We start from the raw sequence: 20,834 nt of genomic DNA, 5'->3' as shown, positions 1-20,834 counted from the left end.
CTATCTATCTTCCCATCCCCCTTGGTGTTTTTCCCCCTCCCTACAATCAATGTGGCTTTTAAGATGCCTATCGATTTGTTCCCCGAGACAGGCCCAGCGCGCTGGGGCGACACTTTGATTGCTGGGCCAGTAATTACTGTTATTATTTATGCATCTGGGCAAAATGGCAGGACTTAACATTCACAGTACAAGAGGCCACAGGCAATCAACAGAGGTGAGCACCTGGAGAGAGAGAGAGGCCGGGAGAGCGAGGTAGAGCGAGAGCAGCACAGCTCCCGAGAGAGTCGCACTCCAGAGATAGGCGCGAAGAGTGCAGTCAAAGATATTCACACTCACACACATAAACCCACATATGCGCACACTCCTGGGATGGGATATGAAAGCATGGCACATGTGTGCAGATGCTCTTGTATACAAAGGATTATTCCTCTGTGTGTCTGTGAGTGTGCGTGTATGCAATGAGGTGGTCTTACCTGTGAGAGTCCCAGGTAGATGGAAACCGTCTCTGAGATGTAGAGGAAGCGTCCCTCATGGCTGACCACGAACACAAAGCCATCCAGAGACTGTGCACGCAAAAAACACACACATAAAAGCAAACAGAAACAAGACAGACAAATTAGAGCAATTAGTGTGTATCGAACAAATTACAATGAGCTGGAGAACAAACAGCCCGTCACCCCTTGGCCTTCTTTTCGCAATCGACACACACACAAATGCCCGCACATGCACGAATATGAGCAAAGATAGACATTTGCACACAAACATACATGAAAAAAACAGAGCAAAGAGACATGGGAAATCTCCCAGACTAGAGCTGTTTCAATCAAGTGTGACAGAACCCAGAACCAGAGCTTCATCCTGGATCTAACAAACACAAAAACCCACCCAGACATGGGGATGGACACAGTGACAGAACCAGAGTCATTACAGTGAGCAGTGACTCTAATGAGAAGTGAAAGGTATACAGCCAGACCATTAGAGAGGACTGCTTCAGAGAATAATACTAATCTTCATAACAAGCCTCACTCACAAATACGCACACACAGAGCAGGGCCACTTTGCTCTAGAAGAATGATTGCTATTTTGGCGGCCCCGTGCTTAAAGTGGCGGTGGTAATTTATGCAACTGACACATCCAGTATGCAAATATGTGGCCGGGGTGCGGGGCGTCGTGTGTCGCGGCGAGCAGAAAACCAGCCGCCTGAATGTCGGAGAACTAAAGTGCAATTATCAGGCTATTACGGCGGGAGGACGGCTAGGAGGGAAGAATCATAGTTTTTCTGGAGCGTTAATTTGATTTCTATCAGCGCCATTTCCCTGAGATTCCCTTCCTCTTTAAAACAGAGCAGACATATGTGACGTTTCTTTGTTTTACTACAACCTTCTCAATTCTCCCTCCTTTTCTCTGTCTCCTCCTGTTCCTGCTTCTTCCTGATGCATCCTTGGATTAAGATTTATTTGTTTTGCACCTTTCATCAACCATACAATTCAAAGTTGTTTTTTTTTAAACAAATACCAAGTTTTTCTGAATCCCTCTGCTCTCTGGTTGCCCTCCCAATTCTCTCTCCTCCTCAAAACTAAAACCTACAGTGTTACCTTCCTTGCACTTCCTCTGAGCCTTTTGTCTCTACATCCTGCATTTCGTCATCCCCGCAGCCCTCCTGCCCCAGAAACCCCCTCAGGCTCCATTCATGTGTCAGTGCAACAGGGAGGCATTCTTTGGCAGCCGGCGAGATCGTCCGAGCGTCTGAGGTTCATGAGACGCGCAGGGTGTCCGTGTGTGAATGTGAGAGCGTGTGTGCGTTTGCTTGGAGATGTATGTCTAATAGACTAAAGGAGGAGAGTTGAGCCGGTGCGAACTGTGATCGCACACAGCACGGACACACTGGTGAACAACACAGACTCTGATGTTAGATCCAACAAAGAAAAGCTTGTAATTTGTTCAGAAATCACAGTTTTTGAACAAACAGAGCTGTCTAAAGAAAACCATATGCCGTTTTTAAACTTTTCTTTCTAATAAACAGAGGGATTATGCCTTAAGTAAAGCTCCTTCTTCCAAAATCCTATTAGACTACATAAAAAAAGGTTCAAAATAGCTGACAAACAGGCAGCCTTTGAAGCCATTGTTTCTCAAAGGACAGTGACAACATATTTCTTAGACATACAGTGGTATAGTGCAGGATATACACTTCTAAATCCTCTTCATGAGGGTGGAAAAGACAATGCAAAAGTAATCTGAGTACACTAGTGCACTGCTTGGTAGCACATTAACCCCAAAACTGCTAAAAAACGTTAGAATAGTTCACATAATTATGCAGTCATCTCAGCCTACAGTCAGTGAGCCAGTGGTGATCATAAAATCTGCTCTTCTGCCACTGTTAATTTTATAACCATGCTCACTCCCTGATTCCCTCAAAGACAATTTGCAAATACTAAAAGCCCATCTTATACCAAAAGATGATATTAATCATAGAATATTTTCAGGTGTGCTAACCTGATACTAAGAATTTTCGTTATTAAATAGGAAAATTACACTTTTTGTCAGGAAGGACCTGTCAAAATAAGGGGGCTGTACATATTTTTTAGTGGGCCTGCAAACTGCAACATGGGCAAACATATATGCAAAAAGAATGATTAAAATCATACAAAGTTGGCCAGAAAACAATGATTTGGTAAAGATGCAACTTAGGCACAAGTGCCAGTGAAAATCTTAGCCTCTCACAAGTAAAAGTAAGAATTTTAGAGACTTTAAATGGCCTTAAATTTCATAAGGCCAATTTAAGACTTCTCAAGGATCTGCAGGAACCCTGTATATACAGTAATCCCAACCCTTAGCTGGATTGGCTTCATAAAAAACATGGTGGATAAATTTAGAGTATACCAACATTTCCAGGCACCACAGGACTGTTCTAGAACATCTGCATGACATAAACATGAAATCATAATATTTATCAGAGTAAGACATTAGAAGGACAGGTGTGGGTGCAGTGATTGTTACCTGCAGGAGGTGCGCCCCAAGGTGCTGCTCAAACATGTCAGTCGCCAGGGAATGAGATGATCGTCTTACTGTAGAGAAAAAGAAGATATGGGACGTTGACTGAAATGTTTCTTTGACATGTGCTCAACAGCTTTTAGAGTTATAACAACAGATGATAACAAGTATCTGACCAAGTGAAGAGAGAAGATGTGAGTGGATGAACGAAACTATGCCTGTAAAAGGATCTAAAACTGTAACAGTCATATGCTTTCAGGGATTTAAGGAGACTCAGGTGTAGTTGCTCAGCTCAAGTTTCACAGTAAAGCCCTATTTCTCCTGTGTCTCTTTCTCCTCTGGCTGTCTGTACTTGGTCTATTGCCAACTCATATGTGAAATCAATACTTGATTATTTTTATCTTTTTAACCTTTATCTCAGGAGGAAAGGCTCTTTAAAATTTAAAAAAAAATTGTTTTTGTTTTTTTGAGAATGCAGACACTTTAAAAACATCTGTGCAAAGCAGCCAACAACCTGGCTGTTTAAGTCATGGAGCTTCCACTGGTTTTAACAATAGTTTACCTTTATGGGACAGAACCGGACAAGACTTTTATATATTTATAAATGTAGAGAAGAATGAATCCTGACAACTGGAACCAGCAATGACCTCCAATATTTGATCAGTTTAAACCACTTCTGAATTACTAATACAATTAAAAAATAAATGTGGGTTTCATCTTTTTGACAGCAGAGGTGTCTTTCTATGGACCTGTAACTGTACACTCAACAGAGCCAGATGTACTCATCTTTTGTGTTTTGCTGTACTTTGCATTGGCTAGTAGTTATTTCTTCCTTATATTAACTGTTATTTCTGTCATTTTGTTGTCCACATTCTTGTTTGCGTTACTATTATCTTTTTATATTTTTTGTTATGTCTGATCAATGTAAGATGTAAAAAAACAACAAGAAGTAGTGGGAAAAATATTGTCCAAGAGTTTCCTGGCTAACAAAGACAGCAGCACAATCAACAAAGTGTCTGACAGTAAGAGGCCACAACCAAAGACAATACAAGATACATGACTACAATATATTTAATACATGAAATAACAATTCAAACATCAAGTTTTTGTCAAAATGAACTTAATCAAATATATTTTCAGCCAGATGTGTCTGCCTCCAAGTATTTTAAAAGTACTTTACTCTGAAATTTCTAAAAGAAAAGTAGCTCAGCTTGTTTATATCTATTTTTGTGTGCATTTTTGTTATGTTGCAGCCTGATGCTACAGCCCAGAAAAAAAATTATTATCCTCATCAATCTACACTCAGAACCCCATAATGAAAATGTGATAACAGAATTTTAGACATTTTTGCAAATTTATAAAAATAAAGAACTGCAATATCACACTGACAAAATCATTCAGAGCCTTTCCAAAACACTTGATATGTAGCTCAAAAGCCTCCCCTTTCTCTCAGTTATCCCTGAGATGTTTCTAAGCTTTGATGGAGTCCACCTGTGGTAAATTAAATAGATTGAACATTATTTGGAAGGGCCCACCTCTCTATAGAAGGCCTCAAAGCTCACAAAACATATAAGAGCAAAAACAAGCCATGAGGTCAAAGGAACTGCCTGCAGAGCTCAGAGACAGGATTGTTGCAAGGCACAGGTCAGGGGAAGTCTACAAAAAAGTTACGCTGCACTCAAGATTCCCAAGAGCACAGTGACCTCCATAATTCTCAAATTAAAGAAGTTTGGATCAACCAGGACTCCTCCAAGAGCTAGTCACCCAGCTAAACTGAGCCATCAGGAAAAGGCCTTTGTGAGAGGTGGCCACTCTGACTGAGCTCCGGAGATCCTGTGTGGAGATGGGTCAAATTTTCAGAAGGACAACCAGCACTGCAGCCCTCCAATGATCTGGGCTTTATGGCAGAGTAGCTAATCAGAAGTTTTTCCTTAGTGCAAAACACATGAAAGCCTGCTTGGATTTCACATGAGGAGAGACTTCCATCTTGCCACTCATAAGCCCAGATCGGTGGAGGCTGCAGATCCATGGCTTGTAACAATTCTGTCTCTGAGTTTAAATACAGGATACTTTGACCTCATGGCTTGGATTTTGCTCTGATATGCATTTTCAGCTGTGAGGCCTTCTGTAGAGAGGTGTGTGCCTTTCCAAATCATGTCCAATCAATTTAATTTACCACAGATGGACTTCAATCAAGGTGTAGAAACATCTCAGCAAAGATCCAGTGAAATGGGAGAAATCTGAGCTAAATTTCAAGTGTTGTTGCAAAGGAGCCTGAATACTTATATCAATGTGGAATTTCAGTTTATAATTTTTTAACACATCTGCAAAAAAATTCTGAAGACCTGTTTTCTCTTTGTCATTATAGGGTTCTGAGTGTAGATTAATGAGAATAAAAATGTTTGTTTTTTTTCAACTGTAGCATCAGGCTTCAACATAACAAAACTGAAAAGGCAAAGAGGTTCTGAATATTTTCTGAAAACACTGTTTATAATGGCAAAAAGTCACAGAAAGAAAAAGGGTTAAAACTTTTCATTGTTGTGGTAGTTTGCTCAAAAACTAAGCCTCACTTGTTGATAAATTGATTCTCTAATAAGAGCTGAAAAAAACTACAGAGCTCTGTGGAGATCTACGGCAGTGTGTGCAGGACCTTTTACATCAATGGTTTTGCTGAACTTTATTGATTGATGACGCTCATTCACTGATAACTTCTGAGTAGTTTTACAAATGTGCATGAGTACAGGTCTTATCATTCCACAGCAGAGGTTTATATTCTTGCTGAATCTCTGTGACGTCTATAAATCTTCACTGAAATGAAAAGTGAGACTTAAACTGGTTCTGTTTGAAAGACGGCAGAAACGACTGAAGGGTTGTCTCTAAAAAAATCTGAGCATAAGTGTGTGTGATGCTCTCTCAATTGCTGCCAGACACACAAACAAACACACGTACTTATGGTGTCTGCATCTCCACCCTCAGTGCATCCCAAACACGGCTATCAGAGCTGCTTCAGTGCCAAAGTGGTGCTGTTTACCAAGGCAATTACAATACAAATAGAGTTGGAGGTGGTTAGGTAATGGGGGGGGGGGGAAGATAGGTATGAGAGGAGCGGAGAGGGTAGGACAGGAAAATGAGAAAACACTGAAGAAGGAGAGTGTGATCACTTTCTCCTGAGCAAACGCAGCCATAAGGGGCTGTGCTGACGTGCAAGATTAATTTAGCAATCAGCTGTATTTACTGTTTTATGTCAGAAAAGAGAGTGTGACGCCACGTGTGTGCTCCTGCAAGTGTGTGATTGTAAAAGTGGGGAGAGCACGTGAGAACTAATCTCACACCAACAGGGCCCACTTTTTGAACACAGTGTTCCTTATCCGACAGAGACAAACTATGTGTGTGTTTAAGGGCATATGAATGTGTGCGTGAGTCTGTGTGTGTGCGACTTTTAGGATCATCGGATATCTGTGTGTGTTTTTATGTGTGTGTCGCTGCAAGGCTGAGGGAAATCAATACACGTTATGACAGGAAAATGAAAGCGCTGCTCTGGGTTACAACTGAACACAGAGGGAGGCTCAGAGCACACATACACACATATATTGCCCAGCTGCCTTCTTGTGATGTTGGTGAATAGAAAAGGGAGGCATTCCATTAGAGCTAAAGACACTCACTCACTCTTCAGGAATACACACAACGATAGATTCTGGAGCGCAGACGACACAGCCGCAACATGCCCTCCGATTAAACAACACAAATACCCCGGCACACACAAACTTACACTCACGCATAAATACAGAGTTGCCGGACAAAGCCACAGTGGCATTGTAAGATGGGGGTCCCCCTGTGTGACAGAGTGTGAATATAAATAAGGCGAGTCCATTCAGGGATGTGAAAGGGGGTCTGGTACTGGGACCCTTCAGCTCAGTCAGTCTCTGCCTGGAGGGGGGGATGGGGAGCACAGTTAAATCTAGCAGCTATTTTAAATTAAGTCTTTAGTCCAGTTTAAGTCAATAAGTCCTTACATTTTGGTCTTTACTTTAGTCATAAGGTTTATTTTCTTTACACTAAGTTCATCAGGTTAATTTTCTGTAAAGGTGGAGTGTGTAATATTTAGTGTGGTAGCATTTAAAAACTACACAGTATTTATAAGTAGGGCCTATCTACGTTACAGTTCATTCATCTCAATATAAAAGATTCTGTGATTTACTTTAATTTCTTTTTCTTTATTTTGATTATTTGCCATATTTTCAGAAATATCCAAGTCAGACTTGTCACGAGCTACCTGAGTGTAAAATGATAGAATATGCTCCTGGGCAGGCACAGCTGAGCTCTATAACAGATATGCATTTTTTTTAATTCCACTGTTGGCCACAGTTAGCATCAGAATTGAAAATCACAATCTAGAATCTGAATGTAAGATGTCACTGATCTTTTAGCAGCTTAACACAATGTACCTTCAAATAAGTTTAATCAGCCACTATGCACACATTAACACCCATCAATACACGTAACACACTGTCCATAACACCCCTTGCCTACAAATTACTATATTTTTAGAATTTATCCCAAACACAGTTTGCAAAATGTATAAAACATCAACTTTAGTTGATGATAAACAATGGAAAAAACAAGTGGCTTTTAGTGTTTTTGCACATATACAGTCATGGAGGGAAGTATTGGCACCCCTGGAATTTTTCCAGAAAATATACCATTTCCCCCAGACATTGTTGCAATTACAAATGCTTTTGGTATACACATGTTTATTTCATTTATGTGCATTGGAACAATACAAAAAGCAGAAGCCTAATACCTAATATTTGGTTGCACACCTTTGGGAAAGAATAACTGAAACCAGTGGCTTTGTATAACCATCAACAAGCTGCTTACATCTTTGCGTTGAGGTATATTTCGGCTTATTGTCCTGCTGAAACACCCATGACCTCTGATGCAGACCCAGCTTTCTGACACTAGGCCCTACATTGCAGCCCAAACTCTTTTGATGGTCTCCAGATTTCATGATTCCTTGCACACAGTCAAAGCACCCAGTGCCAGAGGCAGCAAAACAACCCCAAAACATCCTTGAACCTCCACCATGTTTGACTGTAGGTACTGTGTTCTTTTCTCTGTAGGCCTCATTCCATTTTCTGTAAACAGCAGAATGACGTGCTTTTCCAAAAAGCTCTACCTTAGTCTCATCTGTCCTCAAAATGTTCTCCCAGAAGGATTGAGGCTTACTCAGGTACATTTTTTCCAAACTCCAGTCTGGCTTTTTTATGTCTCTTTGTCAGCAGTGGGGTTCTCCTCGGTCTCCTGCCATAGCGCTTCATCTCATTCAGATAAAGATGTATGGTCCAAGCTGACACTTTTGCACCCTGCTTTCTGGAGATGGTCTTGTAACCTTGAGATTGTTCAGAATTTTCCACAATTTTGCTTCTTAAGTCCTCAGACAATTCTGGGCTCTTCTTTCTCTTCTCCATGCTTGGTGTGACACACACAGGCACACAACACAAAGGGTCAACTTTTATACATTCTAACTGGTTTCAGGTGTGATTTCTATTTTGCCAGCACCTGTTACTGCCACAGGTGAGTTTAAATGAGCATCACATGCTTGAAATAAAATGATTTACCCACAATTTTAAAAGAGTTCCAATAATTTTGTCCAGCCCATTTTTGAGTTTTGTGTAAAATTATGTCAATTTTGGCTTTTTTTTTCTTTATTGTGTAGTTCCAATGCACATAAAGGAAATAAATGTGTATACCAAAAACATTTATAATTGCAAAAATTTCTGGGAGGAAATGGTATATTTTCTGGAAAAATTCCAGGGATGCCAATACTTTTGTTCATGACTGTATCTAGGTATCAGGAGTATCTAAGGACCCACAAAATTTACTTTAGAATGAACCAACCTAGTCCTTTGTTAATGGTTAGTGTTTATCTGAAATAAGGAAATCTGACTGTCTGCTCAGCATCTGTGCTAACTGTAATATCACAATGTCAGAGGTTATAATTGCATGGCCACAAGTGCTTCAGTAATTGATCAATTTGTAATTGCTGAAATAGTATTTCATTACTCGTGTACTGTGAGCACACTGTTTTAAGCTGCCATATTTGGATGGATTGCATTGCAAGTGTACTCAGACTTTATATACTTGGTAAGAAATAACAAAAGTAATAAAATCGTAAATTGTAAACAGCAATAGCTCTAGCTTTATAACCAAAGTTAGCCATTTACAGCTATGATTTAGTCACATTTTAGTCATTTGTAAGCTTTTTTATTTTTGTATGATTTAGTCAATGAAGAAAAAAATTGTGGGGCACAGATGGTGTAGTAGTTAGGTTGAACCCATGCACATGGGGGGCCAGGGATCAAGTCTGGCCTGTGGCTCTATCACCGCAGTTCATTCCCTACACTCTCATCAAAGTTTCTGGTTTTATCCACTGTCCTATCTCTCTCTAATAAAGGCAAAAAGCCCCAGTATAAATTCTCTCTAAATTCTAAGTCCTCACATTCAAGTCTGTACTTTTAGTCACAAGGTTTGTCTTGAAAATGCACTGATAAAGATACTGACATATCCTACATAGAGAAATACAGATTTTTAATGTCTGACAGTCCAATACTAACATTTCAGTCTCCTGTACAAACTCCAAACCTTCTTTTTGTTAGAGTTTTTATCACGAAAGATCTATTTAGAGCTTGTCTTTGCCTTTCTCCTGGGTAAAAATAGCAGACAAACATTTTGAGTCATAGTTCTAGTCAATGAAATTAACACTGATGGGGAGCCCCTCTACTTCTCTATATGTCTGTTAGGGTCCCTCATGGGGCTGCGATGGAGCTGCAGTGTTTGGGAGTCTGGAGGTGGCAACCCCCAGCATGAGTGCATGAAAAAAACCCACAAAAACCCACACACTGATGTTATGTTCTGTTTGAAAAGAAGTATATGGATAATGTGTGTCTCTGAGCGTGTGTGCTTTCACCCCTGGAGGAGTGCAGGTGATGGTGTGCGATCAGTAGCACTGAGTAGTGTCAGCGGGGCGAAGGAAACGCTGGATGTGACATGAGGCCAGGAGGGCTGACGGATGAGTCTACACACTCACACTCACAAATACACAGAGGAGCATTTATTAAAGACTGCCAGGGTACAATAGGGCAGCCAGGAAACCAAAACACTGGACCTGGTGTGTGTGTTTGAGTGGGTGTGTGGACTCACGCACAAACGTGTGCACATGTGAGGAGAGAGAGTCGGTGTTAGTATCTCACCCAGAGAACAAAGATCCTTCTGTAGTGCTGCTGTGAACCCCTACTTCTATAAGTGTGTATGTGAGAGTGTCTGTGTCTGTTTTGCAGAAAAAAGAGGTAGGGAGCTTTGCATCATTCCTATATTCTTAACATTTCAATTTTCATTATGTCTTCTCTTATTCTGTTTGAAGTTTGTGGGGGAAATAAATCATTTTTTGTTTTAAAGAAAAAAATAAAAAGAAATAAAATGAAAGAAATGTTCCTTTAAACTCTGCTCTTAAATTTGTCATTTTTTCCTACCCTCTTTAGGGAATTAGAACATCATCCCCACCAACAGTAATCTTGAAAAGCAGATGAATTTATCAAATATCATGTTTTTCATCAGGTAGATCCATCCTAGCTTCAATCCGAAATGTCTGTGCCTAGTCTAAGAATGCAAGGACCAATCAGTGTGATTTAAGGAGAACAAGGTAGCTAGAGGTATGGTTTAGTTGTACTACAATCCGGTAAACGATGGTAACTGGTGAAGCCACTAGCTTGAACATAGCTATATAAGGTCAGCTTGGGTATGGGAGAATATGCCAGTTTGGCACTTCAATCTTAGTCCAGTACCCATGCTCTATCTCTGCAGGTATCCTCTCAGCTGTCCCCTCCATGATGCATGCAGTCACCCCAGGCATCTTGACCAGCCCACTGGGTCCTTAGCACTCAGTATGCAGTGAGCTGGACCAGGCCTGGAAAAGCCCCCCAGTTGCCTGTGGAAGTATCAAGCAGCTGACCCTTCCCATCCGTTGTCTCCTGAGCACGTCAACATTAGACACAGGGTCTTGCCAACGCTACCCAAAAAAAGCATCAAAGAGAAGTCAACACAAAGGTGTCCAGTTGGTTCCTCTGGCCATCAGTCAACTTCCAGGCCTCACAAGACTATAGTAAGACCAGGAGGACCAAGGGCCAAAAGACTCTGACTTTACCGGGATTATCACATCACCAACCTCCTGCCCCACGTATGAATCCAAGTCTGCAGTTGATCTCAGCTAAGCCATTTGCGGATCTATGGATTATGCTGCCAAGGTAGGTAACTGTTCTACACCTTCCACGTCCTCACCATTCACAGAGACAAATATTGAGGGTAGAATCCAAGTCGTCCCCAGATGCCTCGATCTTTATTTTGGCCCAGGAGATGTGCATTCCCAACACTTAAACCTCTTCACTCAGCAAATTAAGAGGCCCCAAAAGGACATCAACAGTCTCCACAAGGACCACAGCATCATCAGTAATGTCCAGATCAGTGATCTGGACATCACTAAATGACACTCCATGGTTCGCTGCCCCGTTTACCCGCCCCATTATCCAGTCCTTACTGGTACTGAAGAGCGTAGGAGCTAAGACGCACCCCTGCCTCAGCCCAGAATCAACTTGGAAGAAGTCAGAAATGGAGCCACCACACTCCACAGCCCTCTCTGTTCCAGAATATAGAGCAGTCATCAACTTGATGAGCACACGATGGATCCTGCGGAGCTCCAGAACCTCCAGAGGGCATCCCTGCTCCCCAAGCCGAATGCTTTCCGAAGGCTGCAAGCAACCCTCTACTGAACTGCCAAAAGTGCTCAGTGAGGATAGGAAGTGCCAGGATGCAGTCTGGTGTAAAGCCAGATTGTTCAGGCCACTGGTGTTGGAGCAGCGGATCGCAGATCCTGTTCAGACGTATCAGTTCAGGGACCTTGCCCAGCACTGAGAGAAATGCAATACCCTTGTAGTTGTAACACTCTTGCACATCACCTTTCCCTTCCAGATCAGGATGACAGTGCCCCTATTCCAGTAGGTTGGGATGATGCCCCCTTTTGAAATGGAGCAGATGAGAGCATGTAACCACAGGAGGAAGGTTCTCGCCTTGAGCATCTCAGCCTGGATCCTGCATACACCTGTTGCTTTCTTTGAGTCTCTTTGAGAGATGGTGGGTCACAGCTTACAAGTGGGTCCATACGCTCTGCATCTCCACCATTGGTTTGAGGCTCCCAATACAACTCCTCAAAGTAGCTGAACCATTGTTCCTTGATATCTACCTCCTCTGTCAGGATCGTGCAAATCAGGTGCCTTAACAGCAGAGAAACGCAAAGAGGATGCAACCACAAACCCTAGCCTCCACATCTCTCTGCATTGCCTTTACAGCCTCATGCCTCAGTCTACTGCCCAGTTCAGTTTTGCCATCAAGTCTAGCCCTGCAACCTGCCTTAAAGGTATTGATGGTTTCCTCAGAAATGAGACCCGGTATCTATAACGGCAGAGCAGGACAAAATTTCTTCATCAATTAGGGCAAAGACCGCATGAAAGCTTTTAAAAAGAAAGTAACTATTTATCTCAAGTTTAACCATTACAATCACAGAGGTTATAATTAGTGCACTGATTTTACTTCACTTTGCATGGACCCCCATCATAACTCTGGAATCCTAACAGACCCCACGTTGGTAATCGCTGAGATAGACATGCAAACTGTTTTGTGTTATACTTAAGTGTTGATCTGCTGTCCCTATGCATATAAAGATGTGCAAAGACAGCTCTACAAACAAAGTCAGCCTTGTTTGACAAAAACTGACTTGCTTTCAGTCTCCTTTTTAAGCTGCCAATGTTGACACGTTCCTAAGCTTGATAACACATTAAAGATACTACCTTCCAATCATTGAAAGAATAGGACAGATTGTCTGTTTGCTGCTACATGTGCGCATGTCCTCACAAGAATGCAAGATACAATACTCAAGTTTACTGCAGTACCATAGTACATATAAAAGTTTTAACTGGAGTGAAATGCAAAATTGTCAGTACAAATTGGATTCTGAAAAGCTATTTACAGACAGAGGACTTAAGGAACAGAACCTTCTACCGCTTTTTTCCTGGTTTTATGTGTTTTACGTATCTACCACAAACACCATAGGTAAATAAAGAAGCCTGAAGACATCCTTGTGACTTTTATCTGGAGAGCACTCGGTGCCACTTGGAGTTTCCCCACCCTGCCACAGAGAACACCCATGTCGATTTAGATCTATTCTAAGTGGTTTTAAGCCATTTCAGACTGACCTGTACTACATGCTGTATCTGCCAAAACTTTCCATTTTGGCAGCTTATTTGAGCAGAAATTAGATGCAATATTCAAAAACTGCTAATTCAAAATGAGAACGTAAATAAAAACTTTCAAACTACTTAAATGAACAGAAAATGTGTGTCAGTACTGTACAATGGCCCTATTAAAGCACTGGCAATGAGAGCTTGTTATTAGCACGTAAGGTGCATTGATATTCAGTTTTACTATAAATAGCATTCGAGGTAGTTTCATTAAACTGTTGTTTTACAGCCTGTCTAGTGGTGTGATGACTCACTCTGTCTGACTTTGTTGTGTCATTGTTGTACACTCCCTGATCTCAGCATCTCACTGTGTTTAGTACAATGTTGTCAAAGAAACAGAGGATGGAAAAGAAAACAAGAGGGGATTCAATAAGCTAAAATACTCCCGTGATACAGTTTCAAAAAGAAAACACTTAAGGCTGTGTATGTAATAAAAAGCTGTATTTTAGGTTTGTAGCCAAATTTAGGTTATGAAAACCATCTAAAATATATAAAATTAAGTTTCAAAACTCTGAGAAATGAAAGGAAATATCTGCTCTAAGACGCTGAAGGCATGTCAGTTGAATATGCCAAAACTACTCCCACTCACAAGAAAGATGATCCTCTGTAACATGTTTAAAAACAACTACAACCTGAATGGAGGACGCATCTGTCTGCTCTACTGGAGCTTTCAGGTCTATGTTTAAACCACCAAAGAAACAATCACAGTCATTTTATGACAGAAGTATGGGTTAGTCTTAAAAAGTGGGCTTCCTAACATTGAATTTTCTATGAGTGATGTAAAGTCACATTTCTCTCATGTTCATGAGACATCTGAGTTACAATACAACACAATACAAGAACTTTATTTATCCCCGAAGGGAAATTCAATCATCTGGGAGTCTCATCTGTTTACTTTAGAATTATACAGTCTTATTGCTGATGGTATGAAAGATTTTCTAAATCCTGCTGTTCTGCAGCTCAGGGATAGGAGCCGTCCGCCACCGTTATTTCTTTGCTCACTGAGGGAGATATGAAGTGGATGATCCATGTTTCTCAGAATGGCCTCCATCTTGCTCAGTGCGCATCTCTCCACCTCATCCTCCAATGAATTCAATTTGATTCCTACAACAGAGCCAGCTTTTTTAACCAGTTTGTTCAGATGCCTTGCATCCTTGTGTTTTACACTGCCTCCCCAGCAGACTGCAGCATAAAACAGAACACCTGCCACTGATAAAACATCTGCAGCATCTTGCCGCAGATGTCTATTGATCGGAGTCTTCTGAGGCAAAAGAGGCGGCTCTGCCCCTTTTTGTAGATGAAGTCTACGTTTTTAGACCAGTCCAGCTTATTATCCAGGTGTACACCTAAATATTTATATGATGTCACCACCTTGATGTCCACGCCACAAGTGTTCACTGGCTGAAGAGGGGGTTTGGATCTGCGGAAACCTATGATCATTTCCTTTGTCTTTGAGGTGTTGAGTAGCAGGCAGTTTTTGTGACTCCAGTCACTGAAGGCACTTATCAGATCCCTGTCTTCGGCTTCATGTCCATTTCTGATACATGCCACGATAGCAGTGTCATCAGAGTATTTCTGGATGTGGCAGGACTCAGTGCTGTATTTGCAGTCTGATGTATACAGTGTGAACAGGAATGAAGCCAGGACTGTTCCTTGTGGAGACCCTGTACTGCTCATTAATGTCCCAGAAACACAGTTCCCCAGCTTGACAAACTGTGGCCTTCCTGTCGGGTAATCTATGATCCAAGAAACACAGGAAGGATCCACTCCCATCTCCGTGAGCTTGTCTTTGAGTATGGTGGGTTGGATGGAGTTGAATGCGTTTGAAAAATCAAAGAACATGGTTCCTCCAGATGAGACCTCAATGATATTAAGAAGTGGAGAGTTTCATTGTAACAAACTTTCTTTAAAAGATTATTTTCGAGGAGTTTTGCCTTTACTATGACAGGACAGCTAAAAAAAGAGAAATGTGAGTAGAGAGACAGGGGGTAGACACACACCAAACAGCACTGAGACCCGGAACTGAACCTGCAACCAGCACTTTAAGGACTCCAGCCTCTGTATATGGATGCCTGCTCTACCAACTGAGCTAAACTGGCACCCTATTGCTGTGAACTTGACGAACATAGAGTGTCTATGGTTTGATACTCCAGTGAACTAAAGCATCACAATGCTAGCAGAGAGCAAGGAATAACGCTGCTGTTTTGAGAGAGCTTTTATATTAAAGCTAAATCACACTGGAAGTCCAGATGTTACTCTGGATATCGTCACTGCTAGCCTCATATGACTGACTCACAGCAGTGATAGTATTCAACATCACTCCCTCTTCTGTGAAATACCATTAATCGCTCATCTTTATGCTAATTTTGAGCCATTCATGTCTTAGTTATTTTTCCTGTCATTGTGAATATCTGACTAGGAATAAAAAGGGCTGTTTTGGCAATGCACTGTTAAAAATGTTGTCGAGACCAACCCCACTGCAGCATCCTCAGGCATTTGAAATAAAATAGAAACAATGAATGTTGTTGCCAATGGACTGATTTGCTTTCTAAGGTCATAAAGAGGCAACAGAGTTAATTCTTTTAATAACCCACTAAGACCCTTCACTGGAGCTTTAAGCCTCCTACTTTTTCTTCTGTTTCTACACGTATAAAATGTACATATATGGTTGTTTGCACAGCCCCGTGCGTTATCTGTTCAATCACACCTCTCTGTCACACTTGTGTTTCATTGGCTCCTCAGGACTCTGTCTGAGGTGTAATTTCATTGTGGGAATAGGAGACAGAATGAGTCTGGCTGGGATCGGACACGTTAATTATAGTCTGACTCACAGGTCAATTCTTGGGGTCTCCCCCAGCGCTCCAACAGGAGAAAAGATAGAAATTTCATTTGAATGATTTTCATTATACCTCTGTCTAATACATAATTTACTCCCAGTTAAGTCCATGAGTAATGGCTGCACACACACACACACACATATATACAAACTCCTTCCTGCATACACATACACATGCACCGTCCCTCTATCCATCCCCCAGCGTCCACCTTTTGAACCAGGTTAGGATGTTACCATGGCAGCATAACAGATTACAGACACTGTGAACCCCTCTGTTTTTTTCTCTGTCTTCTTCTCCATCTTTGTCTTTTAAGTCTGGCTTGGCTGCCATAGTTTCATCCTTTCAAAACAAGAGCCTGATCACCTGCCAAGTTGTTTACTCGCATCCAAATGTGACGTTTCGGCTGTTCAACAGACAGAGAGAAAGAGTGACCCTAATCGCGGCGTCCCTCTCTGTCGCAATTATCTTCTCTCCCTGACATCCATCCCTCCCTTCTTCTATCTCTCCTCTATCTCTCTGTCTCTCCTCCCTCGCTCCTTTTGCGGTCGAACATAATTTGAGTGCAATTAACTTCCCTTAAAAGCCCCGGCTGCTTTAAACGCTGTGAATTAGAGGGGAGGCAGACACGGGGAGTGAGAGAGAGGGAAGGAGGAAGTGGGGGAGACAGAAGGGAGGCGAGGGACAGAGAGATGGAGGCAATGAAAGAAAGGAGACGAGGGTGCGAGAGAGGGGAGAGGGAATGAAAGTCAATGTCACTATCGTGGGGGGAGGATAGAGGTGTGTTTGACCTCACTAACAGAGACAGTAAAACACTTGAGCTGGCCCTGTTGCTGCTGTGAGCTGTCATTGTACTGTACCTTGTAAAATACTGAGGGGATCTCCAGCAGCCGTACTGCACCTGCTAAAGGTTGGGCAGTGATATATTTGTGTTAAGAGTAATAAAACAACTATAAAATCTACTTTAACTGATGTCTCACTATTTCTAAAGTTATCTTGATGGAATGATTCAAATTTTTCCACACTGGAAACATTTTCACATTCTTGATGCTATATAAAACTTAATTAACATGGTTTAAGATATTTTGCAACTAAATTTCAAGCAGAGAAAACAGTACATTGCAATCATAGACTGTGTATTTATACGCACAATGCATCTTATCTTCTTCCAATGATTGAAAATTGAGGCCAGATACCCCTGTGATTGGTGAGGTGGTGACATAATTTGCCAACACAAGTGTAGAAGGGAGCTCACTGGAGGAGCCACAGAGCTGTCCCCCTTTAGACTTTTATCTTCTCAGAAATATGCCCACTCAAGCTGGAGACATACTTGCAGTTTCCCCTTGTGTTTGCCAATCATGACATTAATTGTAGATATACTTGCCTATACACTACATGTGTTACTGGAGAATACCTTTAAAAAGCACACGAGAGAGCTCAGGTTGTATAAAATTACCTGATGTGTGGGATGAAAACTACAAAACTGAAGAGACTTGAGGGGGTTACTGTGATTCTAATTTAAGGATCAGGACCAAGATAATAATAAAATCAGTAATCAATAGTAATTTCAGATCAGCTCAGACTAATGACTGGACACTGTCTGCACTTTGTTTCTACTCTACTCTATTGTCTGTGTGGCAACATGACGCATGCTACACAGATATTTGTGGACTTTCATCACATATTTAACAGCAAGCATGTCTCGAGCCTTGGAGAACAAGCATTTATTTGGGCCTTTTGGCCGTGGGACAAGCTGTCTGAGGATCCCAGAGAAGCCACATCGGAATCTTCTTTTAAATCCCTTTCGAATACACATTTCTATCAGAAGGCCTTACAGCAAACTGTTTTATGCATGGTGTGTATCTGTTTAGATTAATTCAACCACTGCTTTAGGTTGTTATCATTTATTCTTTAGTCACTGTTTGATGCAAGTCCTCTTTTATTCTTTTATACAGACAGTTTTTTTGTTTGATGTTTTGTAAAGCACTTCGCGATGTTGGTTTGATAAATGTTAAAGAAATTAACATTATTATATATATTATTGTCAATTGGAATGAAAAGAACTAAGTATCACAATAGAAACCATGTTTATTACCTCCGCCAAGGCAGTTATGGGATCGGCAGGGCTTGTTAGTTAGTTTGTTAGTTAGTTAGTTAGATAGTTAGTTTGTTTGTTAGCAACATAACTCAAAAAGTTATGGACATATTTTCATGAAATTTTCAGGAAATGTCAGAGATGGCATAAGAAAGAACTGATTCAATTTTGGGAGTGATCCGGATCACCGTCTGGTTCCAGGATTTTTTTTAAAGGATTCGTGCTATTGGGAGATAGGGCTAATGGCAGAGGTCTGCTCTCTCCGAGTGCTTTTCCAGTTTTGTTTTATTTTTAAAAAATATATTTGTAGTGTATATTAATTTTGAAGTTTTCCCCATCTGCTGATGTGGAGGAGGGGGTTTATGGCTTATACAGTTTATCTTAATAATGTGCCTTTCCTTCTCTCCTGCTCTTGTGCTTTCCATTCTTTAAACCGTCTCTGGCTGCAAAACAGGAAGGTCTATATCATGTTTGAAATTAAGGAGACTAATTTGGTCTTTGTGGAAAAAATGTAAAAAGTTCAGCCATTAAAAATGTTGTCTTAGCATATCTTGGTCAGTAAATAAATTTGGAAATACTGTATTAATGCTTTTGTCAAAAAATCAGTGTTTGTAAATTCAAAGGTGTTTTTTTTATGTTTAACTTAAACTGCTGGGTGTGGTTTTGGTCATCATGTCATCATAGTCTAATTACACAATTCATGGCAACTTCTTCAGAGGTGAATTTTCATATTAGTCATTTTAGAACAATATCATGGACTCTAAAAACCTTTAAAAACATTAAAACCTTTTCATCCTGAGAAAGACACATAAAGCAGTCTAATTGTGCACGGATATGATCATGTGACACACCATTCTAATCCCATACACCTTGGCTTGACATTTCACAGGAGATATTTACTCTAAAAGAGATTTTTTAAGGTGACAAAATTAATCTTTCATTTCTGCTATATTCCATCATTATTTACCTAGTCGCAGTAACTTCTAAAGGGATTTTTACATATCTGCTGAAATTTTAAAGAGTTATCTTTACATTGATGCCAAGCTTATTCATGTAGACCTTGTAGTTGCAGAGAAATATTCCGTTACATTTGGGTATGTCATTTTCTAGCTTGAACACTGGAAAAGGGCCTAAAGATGAAAGGGTTTAATATTTGGACTTAGGGGACTAGCCACCTCCAAGTTACTAATTTCAGTCACCAAGCTTGAACTCCAGAACCTTAATGTTTTTGACTTGGAAATAAGAATGGCAACAACTTTGCTAAACTAGAGGATTAAAAACAGAGGCCCAAAAAATAGTTTGTATATTAGTATGCAACAACTATATGTTTGTGCAGACATTTATAAAACATGGATGAAGTCTGAGTGACATCACCCATTGGTTTCTGAAGAGACACTATGGTGGCACAATAAAGCTGAATGACGGTGGTCCCCAAATTGGAGATTCTACCCCAGTCTAAGATCCTGTCATTGTAGTAACAGACAAGAAGGCAGAGCTGAGATGGGCCTGTATCCTCCTGGCAAACAGCCACAAAATACCCACCTGTCATTCAGCTCAGCCATACCCCTGATTATGTAAATGCATGAATAGCTCTTATGCTTACTAAATTAAAACCGGATGAATTATTTTAAAAATCCCCCTTAGCACAGTGTGTACCATTAAACACATAGCAGCCTGTGCTGCCCTAGGGAATAAATTACACAACACAAGGTCAACAGCCAGTTGTTATCATTGTTCACTGCCAGTGGAGCCAGTTGGTAGATTCAACTCTGGCCAAAGCCAGTTGGGTAAGCGCAAAATAGTTACCACAAAGATAAGCTTTCACTGGGGTTCTTTGCTTTTCTTTTAATAAAGAAATGTTGTCAAGTTTTGGTACTGCTCTACATGCATCCTCGTTAATCTCTCCACTAGCTGCCATTGCTTACAGGCTTGCAGTCGCGTCAATGTAACCATGCCCATATCTACAATATTTTAATCCTAAGGGTCTATTATAGTTGATATCATGGTATTGTAGTGACAGGAGCATCTCAATGTTGCCATGGACATGTGACAGTTTCAAACGATAGACCTTCAGGGCAAAGAGTCTAGTTTTTTAGTGGAACCAGGAACTACAGTTACCATCAGCCCTTGCATACCTATCATCCTTTGATCACAAAGCACAAGGTGTATTGGTGAATATATCTCCAAAGACCTAGAGCTATTTTCATTGGTGGACAACCAAGGTCTCAGAAGGTAAGTAAACACACTGGAGCCAAAGTATAAGTACATATTTTGAAGCCTAATGCACACCTACAGCACCTTTTTGCACATATTATAATATTTTAAGTGCAGTTCTTGTTTGATAATTGTCAAAATCCCTTTTTTTTCAACGTCGTCATTTGACGATTTGAGGGTTTCTTTGTAACACAATAAATACTGTACTGTGGACTTGTTACCATGGTATTATTGCACCGTGAGATTTTGATAACGACCCTAATGCTAATTGATCCTGTCATTCTCTGAACAGGAACAAGTGTTTAAGCTTGAAGTTTTGCAAAATGGATCCACTTGATGATAAATATGGTATCT

At 40.8% G+C, this 20,834-nt stretch overlaps 1 protein-coding gene across 1 annotated transcript in view; it reads right to left on the bottom strand.

Moving 5' to 3' along the window:
• Positions 1-20,834, bottom strand: part of npas1 (neuronal PAS domain protein 1) — a 71,380-nt gene that overhangs the window by 24,999 nt on the left and 25,547 nt on the right. The window contains exons 4-5 of the mRNA XM_041809531.1: positions 2,998-3,065; positions 474-563 (exon numbers count right to left, since the gene is read on the bottom strand). Of these exons, the coding sequence (XP_041665465.1) occupies positions 474-563; positions 2,998-3,065 (158 nt within the window). The remainder of the gene's footprint in view (positions 1-473; positions 564-2,997; positions 3,066-20,834) is intronic.

The sequence above is a fragment of the Cheilinus undulatus genome, linkage group 2, assembly GCF_018320785.1.
Source record: "Cheilinus undulatus linkage group 2, ASM1832078v1, whole genome shotgun sequence".
NCBI classification, from domain to species: Eukaryota; Metazoa; Chordata; class Actinopteri; order Labriformes; family Labridae; genus Cheilinus; species Cheilinus undulatus.
Note: the sequence above shows the minus strand (reverse complement) of the source record. Positions and strands in the feature narration are given on the sequence as shown.